A 19,361-nucleotide genomic window follows, 5' to 3' on the forward strand; every position below is an offset into this window, starting at 1 on the left:
GTTTATTACTCTGTATCACACATGAGTGCCCGAGGGAGGCGGGGCTGACTGGGGAGACACAGGAAACAGAGAGACAGGGCTGACTCGACATGAAACGATGAAACGTGGGACACGGGAACAGAAACTAAACACAGGCTGAAATGAACACTGAGGGAGGGAGAACTAAGATTACTGAGAGCCTGATAAATAAGAAGAACAAAAACCAAGAAAAACAAGAGTCAAAGAAAAGCAAAAACACAAAGCATTGGGCCAGGACCCACTGCTGTGACATTTATATGTGATAAAAACATTAAAAACTGCTCAGATGTTGAAATCTTTCTACGTATACTTTAGGTTCAGCTCTCCAGCCTGGCATTTGGTTAAGCATGATTCAAACATTTGATTTTGTTTAACTGGTTTTAATTATAGTTACTTTTTGTGAACATTTGTTGCAGCATTTAAAAATACATCATTTATTTTCAAACTTTTATTTGATTTAGAGCATCATATTTGACCAACGTAAATGTTTTAATTTCATATAAAATAACTGAAGCAGTGAACTAAATATCTGAAATCTTTCCTTCCTTAAAAGTTATAATCCTACTTAAGTTATAGTGCAAACGCTTAAGCAACAAATATACTTGATGCTAATTAATTAATATTTCCCTTTGATGTTGCAACTATGCGGTCACTTCTGTCTTTAAACAAAATAATATTTTCCAGTTACAGAAATCATAAAGTCCAAACTAAAGTGCTACTGTTGCTATATGCATTTTATATAAATCATGGATGATGGTCCTGACATGAAGGAAGAGAAAGTTACAGGTTGCATCCTTTGACTTTGTCTCCGTGCCTTTGGGCGATTTTCAGAAGGACAGATGTTTCTGTTCAATTCTTAAATCAATTTTTTCAAACACAAACACTATTTTAAAGCTTCTAGAGAGTAAAATATTCATGATAATTATAATAACAATAATAAAAACAAAAGCTCTCAGATCCATCAAACCAAGCAGCAGAAAGAACAATAACTGAAGAGAAAACTTTAACCTTGTAGACTTCATTATGTTCCAGCTGCTCTACAGACGCTGTGACCTCGAACTTAAGCAGGTCGTAACGTATGTGCAGCTCAATAACAGCTCAATGCTCTCCGCAGGAGTAGTCCAGCAGTAGAAATCAGTCCAATAACAAGGTGTGTAACATCTAGCAGGGTGACAGAAAAACCCAGGGTAACTTCTAAGGACCTCAACGTCTCTCTCACATTGTGTTTTTTAAACATGCTTCCATTTGACACTTCAGTCTTTACTCTGAAATACAGGAAGAGAAATCATGGCTGAAACAATTTCTCATGAAACCAGGGGTGTGGTCCAACAGTCAGTTTGGTGAGGAAGGTTCCTAACTGAGAGAAGTGACCCAGAAGTATCTGTGTAGCAGCCACAATGAATCCAGACCATGAGCTTTATTAACTGATCAAAGTCTCTTCTTTCATCTTCTGTATCATTCAGTTTGCATTGGTAATGCCCATTATTGTAATGCTTTTTTAAGACGAGCAAAACTTTATTTCACTTTGGGTTAGCTGGGATAAGTGATGGATGGAGGGAATTTTACTTCAGCCACAGAAATCCTAAACAGGAAGGAGGAGCAGAGTTACAGTGGATCACTATCCAGCAGGGAAACAAGGTTTATTTCAATTTCTTGGCCATGAGTGAGATTTACTGAGTGGGCAAATTAGGGAGACGACACCATCAGATCCCGAGCCCTCCATGTGTTAATCAAGAGACGGCTGCTGTGCTACATCCATAAATAATGAATAAATTAGGAGCTAAGGCTGAAAGGACAGTTTATTTGTACCATCTTCACGTGAACACATTCAAGAACATCACAGATGAAGAAACATTAAAAACTTCCACACTACATAAAGCAAGAAAAATAGTTTTTCTTTCAGGTGGTTTCAGAAAAACAGAAACATCAACATCTCCAAGACTCTCTTTGAAAGAACTAAAAACCTTTGTTCTCATGGTCCAATCATGAGTGAACTCCCCGATGAAGCCTTGTGTGCTAAAACATGTCAGAGTTTTAAAGGTTAAACATGAGTTTCCAAAACGTTTTGCTGGAGAACAATGAACTATTTGACTGAGTTTCAATCATTTACAGACGAGCAAAACCAGGACAGAGAAAAAAGGACAAAACTGACTCAGTAAAACAACAGAAAAGAAGATCCCATGTAGATCTGTATTATGTAGAAGTTCAGCCCAGCAACCAGTTCAGTTCAACACAAGTTTAAATGATTCTATCTGAACTCTGTGGAGCCTGATCTCAAGCTTTTTGAGTCTGACACAGAAACCAGAGGATCTTTCTGTGTCTTCAGATTCACTGTGATCCAGTGATGGGAGTGATTTCAGCCCTGAGTGATCGCGCTGATGTTTGCACAGAGCAGACAATGAGGTGAATGTTTGGGCACATTGGTAACAGTGAAACAGTTTATTAGTAACGTGGGATCGTTTGTGTTCAGAGTATGAACTGAGATTCCTGAAGCTCTTGTCACACTGGTCACAGCTGTAGTTTCCTTCCATGTGTGCACGTTCATGCCTGTTACAAGTACTTGAATGTGAGAAGCTTCGGTCACAGTGTCTGCACTTGTGTGGTTTCTCTCCTGTGTGGACTCGTTTGTGTGTTTTAAGCTGATCTGCAGTGGTGAAGGATGACCCACACTGATCACAGACGTGCTTTTTAACCCCACTGTGAATCAGTTCATGTTGTTTTAAATCACTTGATGTGGTGAAGCTTCTCCCACATTCTTTGCAGTATTTCAGTTTGTCTCCAGTGTGTCTACGTTGATGTACTTTTAGGGTCTTTTGCTGACTGAAAGTTTTTCCACAGAGGTCACAATGAAAGTCTTTCCCACCACCACAGTGATGACAGGGTTGAGAACTGGATCCATCTGTGTCGCTCTGCTTCTAAACAAAGACACAAAGACAGTGTAAGTCAGTCCTTCAACATTTGTATCCTGAACGTCGCCTGAAATAAAGAGCATCTCTGCAGACGTCCAACTACATTTGACTGTTTCAGTTAACACACTCAGTTTACTGGGCTGCAATAACTACAATACTACCACCATAATACTACAGTAATACTAAAATCATAACTGAAAGGAAAATCTGAATAATCACTCAGAGCTGCTTTTCCATGCAGTAGAATTGCTAACATGCTAACACAGTTTAATGAGCAGAGTTGTTCCAAACAGTCAGGCTAAAATGACAAGATAACAATATAAATACATACCTCACAGTAGCTGCACTTGTAGAGTCTCTTTCTGGTGTGGATCTGTTGGTGTTCTCTCAGGTGATGTGGAGATTTAAAAGTCTTCTCACACAGGTCACATCGATAAGGTCTCTCCTTAGTGTGGGTAAACATGTGTCGTTGTAACTGTGCGTCTGTTGTAAAGTATTTGCCACACTGTTCACAGCAGTACACATCATGTCTGGTGTGAATGCGTAGGTGTGTATTTCGGTACCCTCTCTGGCTGAAAGTTTTTCCACAGATGTCACAGCTGTATGCCTTAATTCCAGAGTGGGTAACTAGATGCTTCTGTAAGTGGCTACTGTGAGTAAAAGCTCTGCCACACTGATCACAGCTGTACGCTTTAACTCCACTGTGGATGAGTTGGTGTGTTTTTAGGGAACCCTTCAAGGAAAAAGACTTTCCACACAAGTCACAGCTCAACGGTCTCTCTCCAGTGTGGATGACCTGATGCTGTTTTAGTGAAGCTTTCAGAGTAAAACCCTTCCCACACAAGTCACAGCTGTATGGCTTAATTCCAGAGTGGGTAACTAGATGCCTCTGTAAGTTGCTACTTTGAGTAAAAGCTCTGCCACACTGATCACAGCTGTACGCTTTAACTCCACTGTGGATGAGTTGGTGTTGTTTTAGGTAACCCTTCAAGGAAAAAGACTTTCCACACAAGTCACAGCTGAACGGTCTCTCTCCAGTGTGGATGACCTGATGCTGTTTTAGTGAAGCCCTCACAGTAAAACCCTTCCCACACAAGTCACAGCTGAACGGTCTCTCTCCAGTGTGGATGACCTGATGCCGCTTTAGTTTAGCCCTCACAGTAAAACCCTTCCCACACTCGTCACAGGTGTGTTTTTTCTCTCCCTTTCTTCTGTGAGGTTTGTCGGCCTCCTGAGAGCGCTGACTTCTGGCTCTATGTTGGTCCTGCAGTGACAGAGATACAAACAGAGGCAGTGAGTGAAATGCAGTCGTGGAACAAACTCAACCTTCAAACTCCATTAACACTAGTTTTAAACCTGAAGGTGGAGCGTGGCACCAAACACCTTAAAGGTCTCTTATCCCCACCTGCTGGTAGTTCTAACACATTACATCCAACCTGCTGTTAAAGATAATTCATGACTGTTCAAACACTAAAATCATGCACACACACACACACACACACACACACACACACACACATTATTTTATAATTTAGATTATTTTGTTGTTTCCTATTACATATTTCTATAATTTGTATAGATTTATACATAATTATTCAGTGATAATAAATCCTATGTTTGTTTATTCTAAAGGAACCCCGTCAGCTTCCACAACAGATGTTGCTCGTCTTCCGTCAAATACTCACATAAAATATTACACAATGAAGTGGATTCAAGATATCCACATAATTTCACTCTTACATCCACAGTGAGGTTTCACAATTGTTCAAATATAAGCAATCAATAATAATAATAATAATAATAATATTTCTCTGTCAGCCTTCTCGGTTACGAATCGTCTTCTGCTCCTCTGTCATGCGGCGTCCCACAGGGCTCAATTTTAGGGCCACTGCTCTTTTCACTGTATCTATTGCCTCTGGGTTCTATCCTTAGAAGGCATGGGATCTCATTTCATTGTTATGCCGATGACTGCCAACTTTATTTGACACTAAAACACATGGATGGCATCTCCATAAAACCTCTCTTGACTTGTCTAGATGACATTAAAGCTTGGTTGGCTCTAAACTTTTTAAATTTTAATGAAAAGAAAACAGAGCTGTTGGTGTTTGGACCCAGTGGTCCCTGTGAGTCCTCCCCTGTTGTTTTAGGATCCCTGGAAGTCTATTTTAAATCTGTGGTTACTGACCTTGGTTTTAAGTTGGACAGTGATTTTAAATTGGACAACCAAATCAGAGCAGTGGTGAAGTCCGGTTTTTATCATTTAAGGCGACTGGCAAGAGTAAAATCTTTTCTTTCGAGGCAGCACCTTGAAACAGTGATCCATGCTTTTATTTCTTCCCGCCTGGACTACTGTAACTCACTTTATGTGGGGGTCAGTCAGTCATTGCTCTCACGTCTGCAGCTGGTTCAAAATGCGGCTGCACGACTCCTAACAGGGACTCAAAAAAGAGAGCATATAACCCCCGTGCTAGCCTCTCTGCACTGGCTGCCTGTGTCTTTTAGAGTTCATTTTAAAATTCTTATGTTTGTTTTTAAATGCCTTCACAGTCTTGCCCCGCCTTACCTCTCTGAGCTTCTTCATCCCCACACACCCTGTCGGTCTCTCAGGTCAGCTGACCAGCTGCTCCTGGAGGTACCGAGATCCAGGAGGAAGCTCAGAGGGGGCGGGGCCTTCTCTATTGTGGCTCCAAAGTTATGGAATGATTTGCCCATGCACGTTAGAGAGGCCCCTTCACTGTCCACTTTTAAATCACGTCTTAAAACCCACTTTTATTCCTTGGCTTTTAACCTCAGTGAGACTTAGTTTCTCTTTTAATTGAAGTAGTTATTTAATTAATGATTTCACTCTTCTTTTATTTGTGTTTTATTTATAGCTCATGTAATTTTATTTTACAGTTCCAATGTACAGCACTTTGTGTCAGCTGTGGTTGTTTTAAAGTGCATTATAAATAAAGTTGATGATGTTGATGATGAATATCAATAACATTGAGGCACATTACACAAATTTCAAAAACAAATCATGTCTTACAATATTTACAACAACTAAAAGCTCTGTAAATCGGCTTTTAAGTGTTCATTGAAGTTTTGAATAATTCTCTAATTTTTTAAGGCAACTTATTCCACTTAAAAGTTGCTCTAAATGTAACAGTTTTACAAAACGTTACTTTTAACTCGAGCATTTACTAAATTGCAGCTTGTTGAAAACTGTGTAATATGATGATGTATTTCATCTGGATACTGCAGCTGAGCAGAATAAATGTGGTGTGTTTAACAGAATTGCTTTCTTTAGAACTACAAGTAAGCCATAGAATATTTTAGCCTGTACAGGAAGCCAAGAAAGGTTATTATGCATTTTATCAATATTAGTATAGTATGAACATCTTCACACTAATCTGGACGCCTTATTCTGGACTAACTGAAGTCTGTTAAGATCTTTCTTATTAGCTGCTGACCAAATGATTGAACAATACTCCAGATGAGACATTACTAGTGGATTAATGACATCTTTCATAATGAAGACGTGATACACAAAGAGCATTTCATAGCCATAGCTATGCCTTGTCGGCAGAGTTATGTGACATTAGTGATGTTTGTACTTTCAGCGTTAACTTGGTTTTAAAGCCTTTAAAATATACGCCGTTCAATAGTCGACCTTAATCTGACAGAGAATGTGATGATTTTGTGGATAATTAAACTCACTCATATATCCACAAACACAACAAGCTGAAAGTCAGTGATGCTGCTCGGTTTGCAGTCCTGAACATCACGGCACAAGCAGGATTCACTGCACCACCACAGACCTGTGATAGCACTATCCCCCTGCTGAACGAGCTGAACACTTTCTTTGCTCGCTTTGAAGTCCAAAACAGCACCACTGCACAGAAGACCCCACCCCCTCCTGGTGACCAGGTGATGACTCTGTCCCCGGACAGCGTGAGGAGATCCCTCAGCAGGATCAATGCACGTAAAGCTCCGGGTCCTGACAACATTCCTGGTCGTGTACTGAGAGACTGTGCAGTGGAACTCACTGATGTCTTCACAGACATCTTCAACATATCACTCATCCAGGCTGTCGTCCCCACATGTTTTAAAGCCACCACAATCATTCCGGTTCCAAAAAAGTCATCTCCCTCCTGCTTTAATGACTACCGTCCTGTTGCACTTACTCCCATCCTGATGAAGTGCTTCGAACGACTAGTCATGCAACACATCAGGACTGTCCTGCCCCCCTCCCTGGATCCCTTCCAGTTTGCGTATCGGCCCAACCGCTCAACCGATGATGCCATCTCCACTGCACTCCACTTGAATGCTGTTCATAGATTTCAGTTCAGCATTCAACACTATAATCCCCCAACAGCTCACTCAAAAACTGGTCCAGCTGGGGCTCAACACCTCACTGTGCAACTGGCTGTTGGATTTCCTCACCGGAAGACCTCAAGCAGTACGGGTTGGCAGTAATACATCCAGCACCATCATTTTAAACACGGGGGCCCCGCAGGGATGCGTGCTGAGCCCCCTCCTCTTCACTCTGCTGACCCATGACTGCACTCCATCATACAGCTCCAACCTCTTCATCAAGTTTGCGGACGACACAACGGTGGTGGGTCTCATTAGCAACAGGGATGAGACCGACTACAGAAGTGAGGTGAGATGCCTGGCCACGTGGTGTGCTGACAACAATCTCTCTCTGAATGTGGAGAAGACGAAGGAGATTGTTGTGGACTTCAGGAGAATGCACACCCAACATGCTCCTCTGACCATTGACGGAGCGTCTGTGGAGAGAGTGAGCAGCACCAAGTTCTTGGGTGTGCACATCACAGAGGATCTCTCCTGGACGTACAACACCACAGCACTGGCCAAGAAATCACAGCAGCGTCTCTTCTTTCTCCGCAAACTAAGAAGAGCAGAAGCACCAGCCCCCATCATGTACACTTTCTACAGAGGCACCATCGAGAGCGTCCTGTCGAGCTGCATCACTGTGTGGTTTGGAGCCTGCAATGCGTCCTGTCATAGAACCCTCCAACGCATAGTGAGAGCTGCAGAGAGGATCATTGGTGTCTCTCTCCCCTCCCTCCAGGACATTTACAACACCCGTCTCACTAAAAAAGCCCTTTGCATAGCGGCTGATCCCACGCACCCAATGCAAAGCTTCTTCAAGCTGCTGCCGTCAGGGAGGAGACTGCGGAGTCTCCAGGCCAGGACCAGCAGGCTGAAGGACAGCTTCATCCATCAGGCTGTCAGGAAGCTTAACTCCCTCCCGATTCTGCCCCCTCTCCCCTCTCTCCTCCATGGTCTCACTGAACTCTGTCACACACACACACACACACACACTCTCTGACTCACTCACTGGCCTGCACCAGTTACCAGTCACTTTGTGGAGCAGTGGACTGCCATTACCTCATAAGACTTTGTGTTACACTATCTCTTACCGTACATTACTAAATCTCCAGTTGCACTATTTGCCTATTTACACTACTCTGCCTGGTTTACACTCAATGTCATTTACCCTTACTTGACTATTGTATATTGTATATTGTATATCTTTCTTGGTATAATCGCATTGTATTTATTTAAATTTTTACTTTTTAATTATTTTACTTGCATTTCTTAATCACTCTCTTATATTTAAATGTTCTTTTGCTATTTCATCTAGGGTTTGAGAGTAACGAAATTTCTATTCTCTGTATGTCCTGTACATGTGGTAGAATTGACAAATAAAGTTGACTTTGACTGTTAATGTTAGCTGTGTTATATTGCTGCCTCTGTTCGGTGGTGTCGAGCCAAACGCACTTTAACGTGTGTTTGAATGAGCTGACGGTTCACTCGTTAAGCTGAAAGAAAGATGCTTTAATCACAGCAGTCACACATGTGTCCACTGCACCATCTGGAACTCTTCTTGTTTACACTCGTAATAACACAAACACTAAATCCTGCTTCTCTGGTGCTGTTGTGTAGCAGTGTGTACACCTGAGACTGTCACCTGTCTGTCTGTCCTGCACTCTCTCTCTGTTTCTTTCTCTCTGATTGTGGAATAAAAGTATGAACATGTGTTTATAAGTTACACTTGTGTTTGAATCCTGCAGCTTATCACACATTTGATTTCCATGTGTGACGACTGCAAGTGTCCAGAGTGAGGACAGACTGAGGGAGCCACTGCTGCACATCATCTGTGAGGCTTTGCAGCCCTGATGATCCACCAGGACAAACTCAGCAGTGTGTGAGGAAGAGGAGGAGGAAGAGCCAGCAGCACAGAAATGAAGCCCAACAATCATGTTTCACAGTCCTGTGGTCTCAGCCTCAGATACTCATCAAATCACACAGAGCTCATGTAGAAACAAATGAACTAAATATGTTCTCCTTCATTTCTGTCAAACAAAGCTGTATGAAACGTTTCCAGCTGTTAGTATCATGGTTGCTAGGCAACCTGGGCAGCGCGACGGAGGCTAGACGTCCCATTTCACGAGCCTACGAGCCTCGCACTTCGGCCTTAGCGGTCTTTGAGTACGCGGCCCTTGAGGACTTTAAAGCTGCAGAACCTGAATCGGGATACAGCCATGATGATCTCCAGCCTCGTGCTCGCCAACATTCTCACCTGAGTTAAGAAGACGATCACTGAAATGGTCTCAGCAGGTCCTTTGATGACAGCAATGAAATGCAGTGGTAAGGCTTTTTGGGGATTAAGTTCGTTTTCATGGCAAAGAAGGACGATGCAGTTCATCTGATCACTCCTCATAACATTCTGGAGTGCAGGCAAAATGCTATTATAAAAACTTAAGCAGCAACTTCTCCAGGTTCCAATATTTATGCAATTCTCAAACCTTTTGGCCACGACTGTATAACCTCTTCTGAAGTTTAGTGGATATTATACATGGTTATGCTCAGGATGTGTTGGCCAGTTTCCACTGGAAACGCCTTTTGGTTAAACTGTCAGCGAGGAATTTGCATTTGCACTGTTACATTTTTATATAACTTTAATGCACATAAACAACAGCTGCTTGTTTCAGTGAAAATACATTGATGGGTTTTTAATAAAGTTGTGCAGCTGTAAAGTATTTTGTCTGGTGTCAATTCTATCGTCAGCTACATCGTTATGGCAAATGTTCAAATGTATATGGTGATAAATATCTTTGGTCATATGGTCCTGCTCTGTCTGTCACCTTCTGTGTTGAGCTCATTGTTTCCTCTGTAGTGGCTGAGCTGAGTCCAAGTAGCTGAAAATGTTCCTCTGCTGCTCCGTCAGACTCTCCTCCTCCTGCTGATCAGCTGGGACACAAAACAGATCTTTGTTAGGCTCCACACTGCACTGAAGAGTCAAAGTGTCTCATATGTTCATCTGACAAGTAAAAGAACACATTTTTGTTTCCCGAGGTGGGCAACTTGTTGGAAACAAACACAAAAGGTTTGAGCACTGATACCTGCCATTGCTGGCATTGAAAGATGCAACGCCAGCAATGTGGATTGTCAAGACTCAAACCAATCATCAAGCAAAGACAACAGGGATCATTTGTTTCTGTTTATTTAGCATTCACAGCATTTGTAGTTGCCTTCTGTGCAGGGGAAGTCCACGCACACTGTGTGGTACCGCCATCCGCAGAAGGTGCATTCAACCTCTGTAAGAGAAACGAGGTTGTCTGAGACTGAAATGATATTCACTAAAGAAGTGGTGATTTGTAAAACTTCACATTTTGATCCGGGACGTACTCTGCATAAAAACAAGCGCTCACTCTTCCTGCTCAACAAATGACAAGGGCGGAGCCTTATACCACGTGATACAGAAGCTGTGCCGTGTGATGCTAAAATTAGCAGGGAAAAAACAACGGAGAGCACGTCAGGGATGACGAGAAAGTGACAGGAGAAAATCCGTCCCGGTCAACCACCCAAACATCAATAACGGGAACCTTATACAGCGCTTCCCTATACACGTCGAACTCCCGCAGGCACAAAGACATCACGGAGGCTATCACTTATCACCTGACCAAAGATATGGCTCCATCAACTCTGTGCAAAACGAGGGATTTAGGAAAACGATCAACACCCTAGACAAACGCTACACAGTGCCGTCCCGCAACTATTTTTCTATTGTTGCACTACCTGCTCTGTACACGCAGCGTCGAGCAACGGTGGAGACGGAATTTCAAGCAGGACAACATTTTGCTGCAACAACAAAACGTGAGACATTTGTTGTTTTATGTTTATTTATTGTTATGAGAGAATCATGATCTCAATTCTAAGCCAAAACATCGTGATTCTCATTTTATGCAAAATCGTGCAGCCCTAACATTAACACAAAACTGTTGTTTCACCAGAGAAACACACATGAAGAGAGAGAGAGAGACAATAACAGCTACCAAACAGTCGTCATAATTCGTCACACAATGAGAAAAGGACAAATCAACAAGTAACAATGACTAATTAATATTAAAATCTGTAACATAATGTATTGTTTGGAGTTTAGTCTGATTGGTTCAGGATGACCTGCCATTATCCAATCACACGTCTGCTTACCTGCATCTTTTCTCTTTTTTCTAACCTGAGCACCTGATGGCTTTGAACTTTTGTTGTCCATCTTCCATTGGTTTGAATTTTGCGCTCCAGTACAAACACAAATCCCCCAACCCGAGGATCAGCACAATTAACCTAACAGCAGGCACGTGCAGAGGGGGGGGGCTAGAGGGGCTTGAGCACCCGCCCCTTTCCTGATGGGTGCCCAAGGTGCCCTTTTGTTGAGGCAACTTTTTTTTAAAAAATTATTATTTTATTTTTTTTAATGTGTGTGTGCGTGCGGAGTCCTGTCTGTGCCCCTCAACAATAATATTTAACTATTAATCACATTTTGCTAAATAAAAGGATCTGGCTTCCATCAGTCACATGATCACATTTAACCAATGATCGCCCTTGACGGCAGAACGCGCTGGTTACGAGCCGGGAACGAGCTCACAAAGAGCACGCGCATTTTTAGCGGTCCGGAGCTGTAGGAGAAACACAAGTTAACTCAGAGACACAGACTGATGCGACAAAACCAGTAAGTAGGTGTACAGCGCACACTGTAGTGTGTAGCACACAGGAGTATCAGCTTATTACGTACACGTTGGTAAGCTGTCTTGTTGCTACTGACGAACTGAAACAAACGAGCGTGCTGTGTGTGCAACAGCGCGACAAACATTACCTGTCCTTTTATTAACTGCACAGGTAGTGCTGGTCACAGCTGCTGGCTACCTGTGTAAGGCTGTCATGGGTCTGTAGCTCTGTCACCGTTTTAGGGAACATATTTAGTTTTAAAGTAAGTTTCCGGGCTTTTCCTGCCTTTCTGGAGGGATTATATTTCACTAAAAAACGATCTAATATGCATGTCCACATAATTATGCATTATTATAATTATAATATATTAAAAACACACGCTGTATTTTAAAGAACATACATTAAGAAGCAGATTATATTAGATTTATATTTTAAATAAGACAAAAGTTGGATGTTACAGCAGTAAAATGATTGTATCTCTACAGTTTAAAAATGTAATAAGCTTTGCCTCTGCACAGAGTGGATAGTGAAACAAATGGAATCATCATAAATACATTATTTCATATTTATTACTTCCCCCTCCTCTTTGCTTTATTATTGTAGCTCTAGTAATAAATAATAATGTAAGGATTCTGGATCAGCACCATGATGCCCATAGTATATACAGTATTCTGAAGAAGGTCTAAAATGTCACTGTGTGTGCGTGCATGTGTGTGTTTTATTTAGATGGATTTTTAAAAAAAATATTACTCATGATATAACATTGTGCAGACATGGCTGGTAAGGACATGAGGAGGAAACAGCAGGAGCTGTGTGAGGCTACTAAAGGCAGGGCTATAACATTTTTCTGTCATCATTTTATTATAGATTAAGTGCAAGAGTTGTTAGGTGTGGATAATTAGATTATAGTTTATTGCAATAGCAAGTTGTGCCTTGTTCTCACATAGCAAGTGCAGAGTGATATATGAAATGATGGGATGGAAGGAAGAAGAGAAGCAAAGAGTGATTCACAGGCAGAGCCTAAATTATTTCTCACAGTTTTTTGTTGCCTTATGGTTCCAAGCGCTGTCACCAATCTTTGCACTTTGTTATTATCTCATGACACTTGTTTAATCAGCTACCATCTCTCCTGTGGACTTTTTACTGTCTACAGTCTCAGACCAACACAGCCCTGCCCTCATAGCTGGACTGGCCATCGGGCATACCGGGCATTTGCCCGGTGGGCCGCTGGCGATTTTTTGGTTTTTTTTGGGGAAGGGTATAAACAATGAAAGGTGTTGGATTGGCCAATTGGTCATGATCGACTCTGGGCTGGACCAATTACAGCCGAGGAGGTCGGATGCACCCTCCCCCTTGTTTAGCAATCTTATAGACGAACTAAAGAAAATGGAGAACAAAAAAAGGAAAGGAGGTGCCGAAAAAATTAGGGCCAAAAAGAAACAAGCCCTTCAGGCAGACGCTGCCAAATGTGTGAAAATTACTGAATTGTTTGGTGGTAGCTATGGCATAGCTTCCATAGATTTAGCAAGATCAGCAAGTGGTGGAGGCCAGCAGGTGGATGAAGGAAAGGGGAGGCAAGAGAGAGAGCTGGAAGAGCAAGAGAGAGAGCTGGAAGAGCAAGAGAGAGAGCTGGAAGAGCAAGAGAGAGAGATGGAAGAGCAGGAGAGAGAGATGGAAGAGCAAGAGAGAGAGCTGGAAGAGCAAGAGAGAGAGCTGGAAGAGCAGGAGAGAGAGATGGAAGAGCAAGAGAGAGAGATGGAAGAGCAAGAGAGAGAGATGGAAGAGCAAGAGAGAGAGATGGAGCAAGAGAGATGGAAGAGTAAGAGAGAGAGATGGAAGAGTAAGAGAGAGAGATGGAAGAGTAAGAGAGAGAGATGGAAGAGCAAGAGAGAGAGATGGAAGAGCAGGAGAGAGAGATGGAAGAGCAGGAGAGAGAGATGGAAGAGCAAGAGAGAGAGATGGAAGAGCAAGAGAGAGAGATGGAAGAGCAGGAGAGAGAGATGGAAGAGCAAGAGAGAGAGATGGAAGAGCAGGGGAGAGAGATGGAAGAGCAAGAGAGAGAGATGGAAGAGCAGGAGAGAGAGATGGAAGAGCAAGAGAGAGAGATGGAAGAGCAGGGGAGAGAGATGGAAGAGCAAGAGAGAGAGATGGAAGAGCAGGGGAGAGAGATGGAAGAGCAGGGGAGAGAGATGGAAGAGCAGGAGAGAGAGAGCCAGGGCATCGATGACTTTGCTCGCCCTGAACCTGCCATATTACAGGCCTTCTTAGATTACCACCCACAGCAGAACAGTAGCAGTGCAGTTGTGATGAGGGTGTTCAGCTGTAAAGATGGCACCAACAGGAAGTGGCTTACTTATTGCAAAGAACGCCATTTATTGTTCTGCTTTGTGTGTCTGGCATTTGCAAGGCTGACTGACACCAGCACATTTATAACAGGCATGAGTGACTGGCGACATATACATCTGCGCACAGAGGAGCATGAAAAGAGCACTACACACCAGACCTGTGCTGAAGCTTTTTTCTTAAGGTGCTCAAAAGGCAACATCAGGAGCTTGTTTGCTGGCAGTCAGTTGTCAGCTCACAGAGCACAAGTGAAAAAGAGACGGCAAGTTTTAGAGCGTATAGTGGATGTGATCAAAGTACTTGGGAAGAGGGGACTCAGCTATAGGCATGTGGAGAATGAGGCTGCATACACTTTAGGTGATAACACCATCGATCATGGTAACTTTCTGGAACTGATTGTGTTATTAGGCAAGTATGATATGTGCCTTGGAGAACATTTGAATGACTGCATTGAAAAAAGCAAGAAGTTGCATCAGACCAGTGGATCAAGAGGTAGAGGATCTCTCATCACCCTACTCTCCAAAACAACTGTCAACTCAGTGATTGATGCACTTGGCCATCTCCTTCAAGAGAGCATCGCCAGTGATGTCCAGAAAGCTGGGATGTTTTCTGTTCAGCTAGACACAACCCAAGACATCACAGGTTATGATCAGTGTTCAGTAATCATCAGGTATGTTACTGAGTCTGTGCAGGAGAGGCTTGTCTCCATAGTGAGGTGCGAAGCATCCACGGGGCAGTACTTTGTAAACTTGCTTTCCGGAGTTTTAGAGCATCTGAATCTAGACAAGGCCATGTGCATTGGGAATGCATTGCATGCCGGGAACTCCTGGCAAAACAATCCAAGTACCGCATCAAATACAAGCATTTGCAATTGCAGCACCGCAAAACGTTCATTCTCCGGTTCCAATACCTTCTTGTCTTTTCTTTGCCGCACAAAAAAGGTATGTACAAAACGACGGAGAACAATGCCGGTCCGTACAAAGACAGACTCGATGAAAAGACAAAGAAAAGATACGAGGAAAAATCAAAGGAGTGAAAGGGTCAGACCCTTACGAGCACACAGAGGGACAAAAGACGTTAGCGTGCTGCCCAACTTTCACCACGCTCAGATTTATAATTATACGGTTCTTGGAGTGAGTGCATACACTCATGAAGTTTAGTAACTTCAGGTCACTGCAACAAGCCCAGGTACAGTTTACCGACGGATGGGTAGAGGACCTTGAAATGCACCGAAAGACCATCGTACGAACAAAGGTAAGTTTACCTTTGTTCGTCTCACAAATCGTCGTCATAAATACACATTCGTTAACCGTGTATTAATATAACCTTTGAGCTCAACGGTAATTAATTAGTAGTGGAAAAATAATTGTAATATTTCAGCCATTTCTGCTGTCCAACTACTTCTTACAAAATACATTTTTAATGTTAATTAGATTTTTTTTACGGCAGAAATAAAGGTTATATAAAAGTCACTGCCACAGACTGATTGCGGCTTCTACCTTGTTACACTAATGTTGTTTGTAGCTCAGTATGACTTTGTGTCATCCATGAGGGATGCATTTGACATATGTTTCACATATTATAGCCCAACAAGTTATTTATAGCAATTTAAATACGAGCAATCAGTTTCTTTGCAAATACCGGAAATCAGTTTTTGGCAGACAATCACTTTTTGGCACAACACCGGCTATTGCAGTTAATAATACAGCAGCTTCTTGCCATTTTTTGTGTTTCTTTTTATCGCTGTGTAACTGAGTTCAATTGAAAGCCTGCAAGTACCTCTTGCCAAAAGTTCCCAGAATCCTTTGCGGTTTTATCCATGAATGACGTCACATTTTTGGTGGGTTGGTCTCCAGTCAAAATGCCCGGGCCGATTTTTTGTCCCAGTCCAGCCCTGCCTGCCCTCCAGCACTATCCACAGCAACCCCTCAACAGCAACATTGTACCCATCAGGTAAAGCATCGGCTACGTTTGCTTTGTCTTGTTGCCCATATTAGATTCTTGATGAAAGTGTGTTGTTGTTATTCAGCCTGGTTCAATGTGCCCCTTTTTAACTTTGAGCACCCGCCCCTTTAAACCTCTCTGCACAGCCCTGCCTAACAGACCTACACCTTAGTTCACAGATTCACTTTGTCTAAGGTTGATTTCTGGGATTTCACACAACCCAGGATTCAGATCGTGAATCCATGATGGGCTTGGATTTACATCATTATCAATGAAATGTGCTCTACTTGGAAGCAGCCGGCCCCGCCCCTTTTGACGGGTTGTGTGAGACTTTAAATCATCAAACTGTAAATTATAAATTTAAATTGTTATTGATCCTTTACCCCGAGTCCTAAAGTGTAGATTTATTTTCTTACTCTTCTTATATTTGTTGTTTGTTTACTTGCACCGCTGTAACTGCAGCCTCGTCGTCTCGTCTCTCTATATGCTGGACTGTCTGTAGCGGAGATGACAATAAAGTTTACTTTGACTTCAGCAGCGCGCAGGCGCACCGAGGGCTCTCGCGCTCACTTTATAGAATTTAGAAAAAACATGGGTGCAGATTATAAGTCTGTATCATAATATCTGTTTGTTGTTTTTATTTTGTTTTGCGAGTTGGTTATTAGATGCCGCTCCAGCCAGCCAGAGACTCCCCGCCGCCCCGCCCTCTCCTCCCTGTGCCGCCAGCAGCAGGCGCACCTCGCAAACGGAGGGCGCCCTTACTCCCAGCAAATGGCTGATAGAAAACCGATCGGTGCCTACGAATTTCCCAATATGCGCTGGCATGACGTCGGGGAAGCATGGGTACGACCGATTCTTTTATTTTTTTCTTGCCCGTGATGCCCCCCCCACCACGATGCATTCTATTGGTTTGCACACTTACACACACCCAGCTGTGGTTTCCTGTTTTGCTGGACTCTGGAGAGCCCCGCCTTTAACGCTCTTCTCTCACAGAGAGCAACAGAAAACTTGGAAAAACTCCAGATTGACTGAACTCAGTTCAAAGTTACCTTGACACCTTTAGATGTGAGACGTAGTGATGGTCCGCTTGAAGCTGACGCTCCGGTGCGTGTGTCAGAAAGATCAACGCGCTGCTTCAGAAGCACCGTGTCGAGGCTTGATTCGTTTGGCCAGAGTCACGTGATCAGTGACGTCTGAAGCTTCGTTTAGAACGTACCTTTTTTTAAATCGAACTTTATTGAAACACAATGAGTATACAACATACAAACAGATGAAGTTTACAAAAGAACAGAACATGAACATACAGAACCAGGAGTAAAAAAATGATGATATGAGTAGGCGAAAAAAATCAACATATAAATATTGTTCTGAGAGGCTTTTTGTTGGTTGAGTCTGAAATTGATTGTATGTACAATTCATATCCTTATAAAAAGGCAGAAATATGGTGTTTTATTAATAAACTTACATTCATGGATATAAAATAGCTAAAAGTATTAACAAATATTTTATAAAAAACATTTATCATTCTTCCTGGGGAACTTAAAGAAACAGAATAAAACATTTTCCCATCGTAAAGAAAACTCCCTTAAAATATGGACAATAACAAAACTGCTAAATTCTTCCAGAATCTCTGTGTAGAGGAACCAAAAGAGATGTGCCACAGTTTCTGGATGATCCCCACAGAAAGTTCAATTAGTATTTATGTCTCTTTTAAATGTTACCATATAGTGACTGGCTGGGTCACATTTATGAAGAATTTTATATGAGATTTCCTTCACCTTGTTCACAATTAGATATTTATGGGATCATCCAGACTGTCTTCCAGGTGATATCTGGAACATGTCGGTTCCAGTAAGATATTCTATATATGGGAGAGACATGATATCTTCTTGGAATAAACTACGTATTCTCTTATTGCTGTTACCAAGTTCCTGTGAAAAGCAGATTTTTCCCACTGCTGACTCAGCTGGATCAGGGAGAGTGACTGAGGCAGATATTGAGCTGTCAGTGTTTTTATATAACATTAAAGTCCCTGAGGGTATGGCACCAAGCACCATTGAGAATTCCCCAACACTGACGGGAAAATTATATAGTGTAAGGAATTCATTGTAAGTAAGTAGTGCTCCCTCGTTAAATTTTAAAACTTAGTAGCGGCCGCCATTGTTGGCAGCTGAAATTTGGCTGGGCCGCGCTATGAATTCTGGGATATGGTGGGCCACGAAGGACACACCCGACCCATCCTTCAAACTCGGGGGAATGAAGGACGCATTTGAAGGAGTCGAGGAATCGGGACAGCCTTCGTCGCCTGGCTGTGACGTCATCGGCCTTCAAATGCGGCCTCCGGAGGATGCAGCCGACGTTTTGGGACACAGCTTGTGTGTCTTTGTTGGTCATGTGACCTCCCAGGGACTACACATGGAAACGAGCAGTTTAGCTCAAATCTGGCAGGTTTCCATCGTCTGTTTTTGTCCTGATGTCCATGAACATGAACACTGTCCCTGTCAAACACGTCCAGATAATCTGATCCAGTGTTGTTCTTCTTCTGTGGTGTTTGTGATGGAGCAGCAGCTGCTGATCCTGATGTCCTCCACCAAGGGGGCAGCAAATTCAGCTGACTGTCATCATTTATTAAAAAGATGTAACAATGTGACATAATGCAATATAATAGTGTCAGTTACACATTGTGGGTTGCACTGTGGCCAGAATGGACATTACCTCCTGCCTAATGGAAGCTGTCAGCCATCCTGCAACCATGAATTAGATAAGCAGAAGTGAAGGGATTGTTAACAACAATTTAATAATAAAATGTAATGTGATAGTTGCACTTTATTAGCTCCCCACAATCGTATGAATAATAACCATGAATGCACTGCATGCTCATAGCAAGTTCTTTAGGTTTAAAGTGAGATCCTGCTTTAAAGGGCGCTTCATCTGCTGGGAATGACATGTTTCTTCTAGTATGTAAGGCTCAGCCCATCTTACTGGGACTTACTTTTGTAGATCCACATGCTCTAAACCTGCTGCTCCATGATTGGTGCAGAAGCTTTAAGCTACTATTAACAAATAATAACCATGGACTTAGTTGTTACTACAATAACTTATCATTGAGCAACTTTTAATTTTACTTGT

The 19,361-nt window shown here is 42.4% G+C and overlaps 1 protein-coding gene across 1 annotated transcript; it reads right to left on the reverse strand.

The window, feature by feature from the left end:
- Positions 1-1,799: 1,799 nt before the first annotated feature.
- LOC146672606 (uncharacterized) lies at positions 1,800-17,508 on the reverse strand. The gene is made up of 4 exons (XM_085401303.1): positions 17,282-17,508; positions 10,085-10,190; positions 3,259-4,191; positions 1,800-2,933 (listed from the first exon to the last, which is right to left on the reverse strand). Exons 2-4 carry the CDS (start codon positions 10,100-10,102, stop codon positions 2,241-2,243), a joined length of 1,644 nt encoding a protein of 547 aa, XP_085257429.1. The 5' UTR covers positions 10,103-10,190; positions 17,282-17,508; the 3' UTR covers positions 1,800-2,240.
- Between the last annotated feature and the right edge of the window lie 1,853 nt (positions 17,509-19,361).

The sequence above is a fragment of the Rhamphochromis longiceps genome, linkage group LG3, assembly GCF_057381845.1.
Source record: "Rhamphochromis longiceps isolate RC_006_pf linkage group LG3, R_longiceps_female_GT1.1, whole genome shotgun sequence".
NCBI classification, from domain to species: Eukaryota; Metazoa; Chordata; class Actinopteri; order Cichliformes; family Cichlidae; genus Rhamphochromis; species Rhamphochromis longiceps.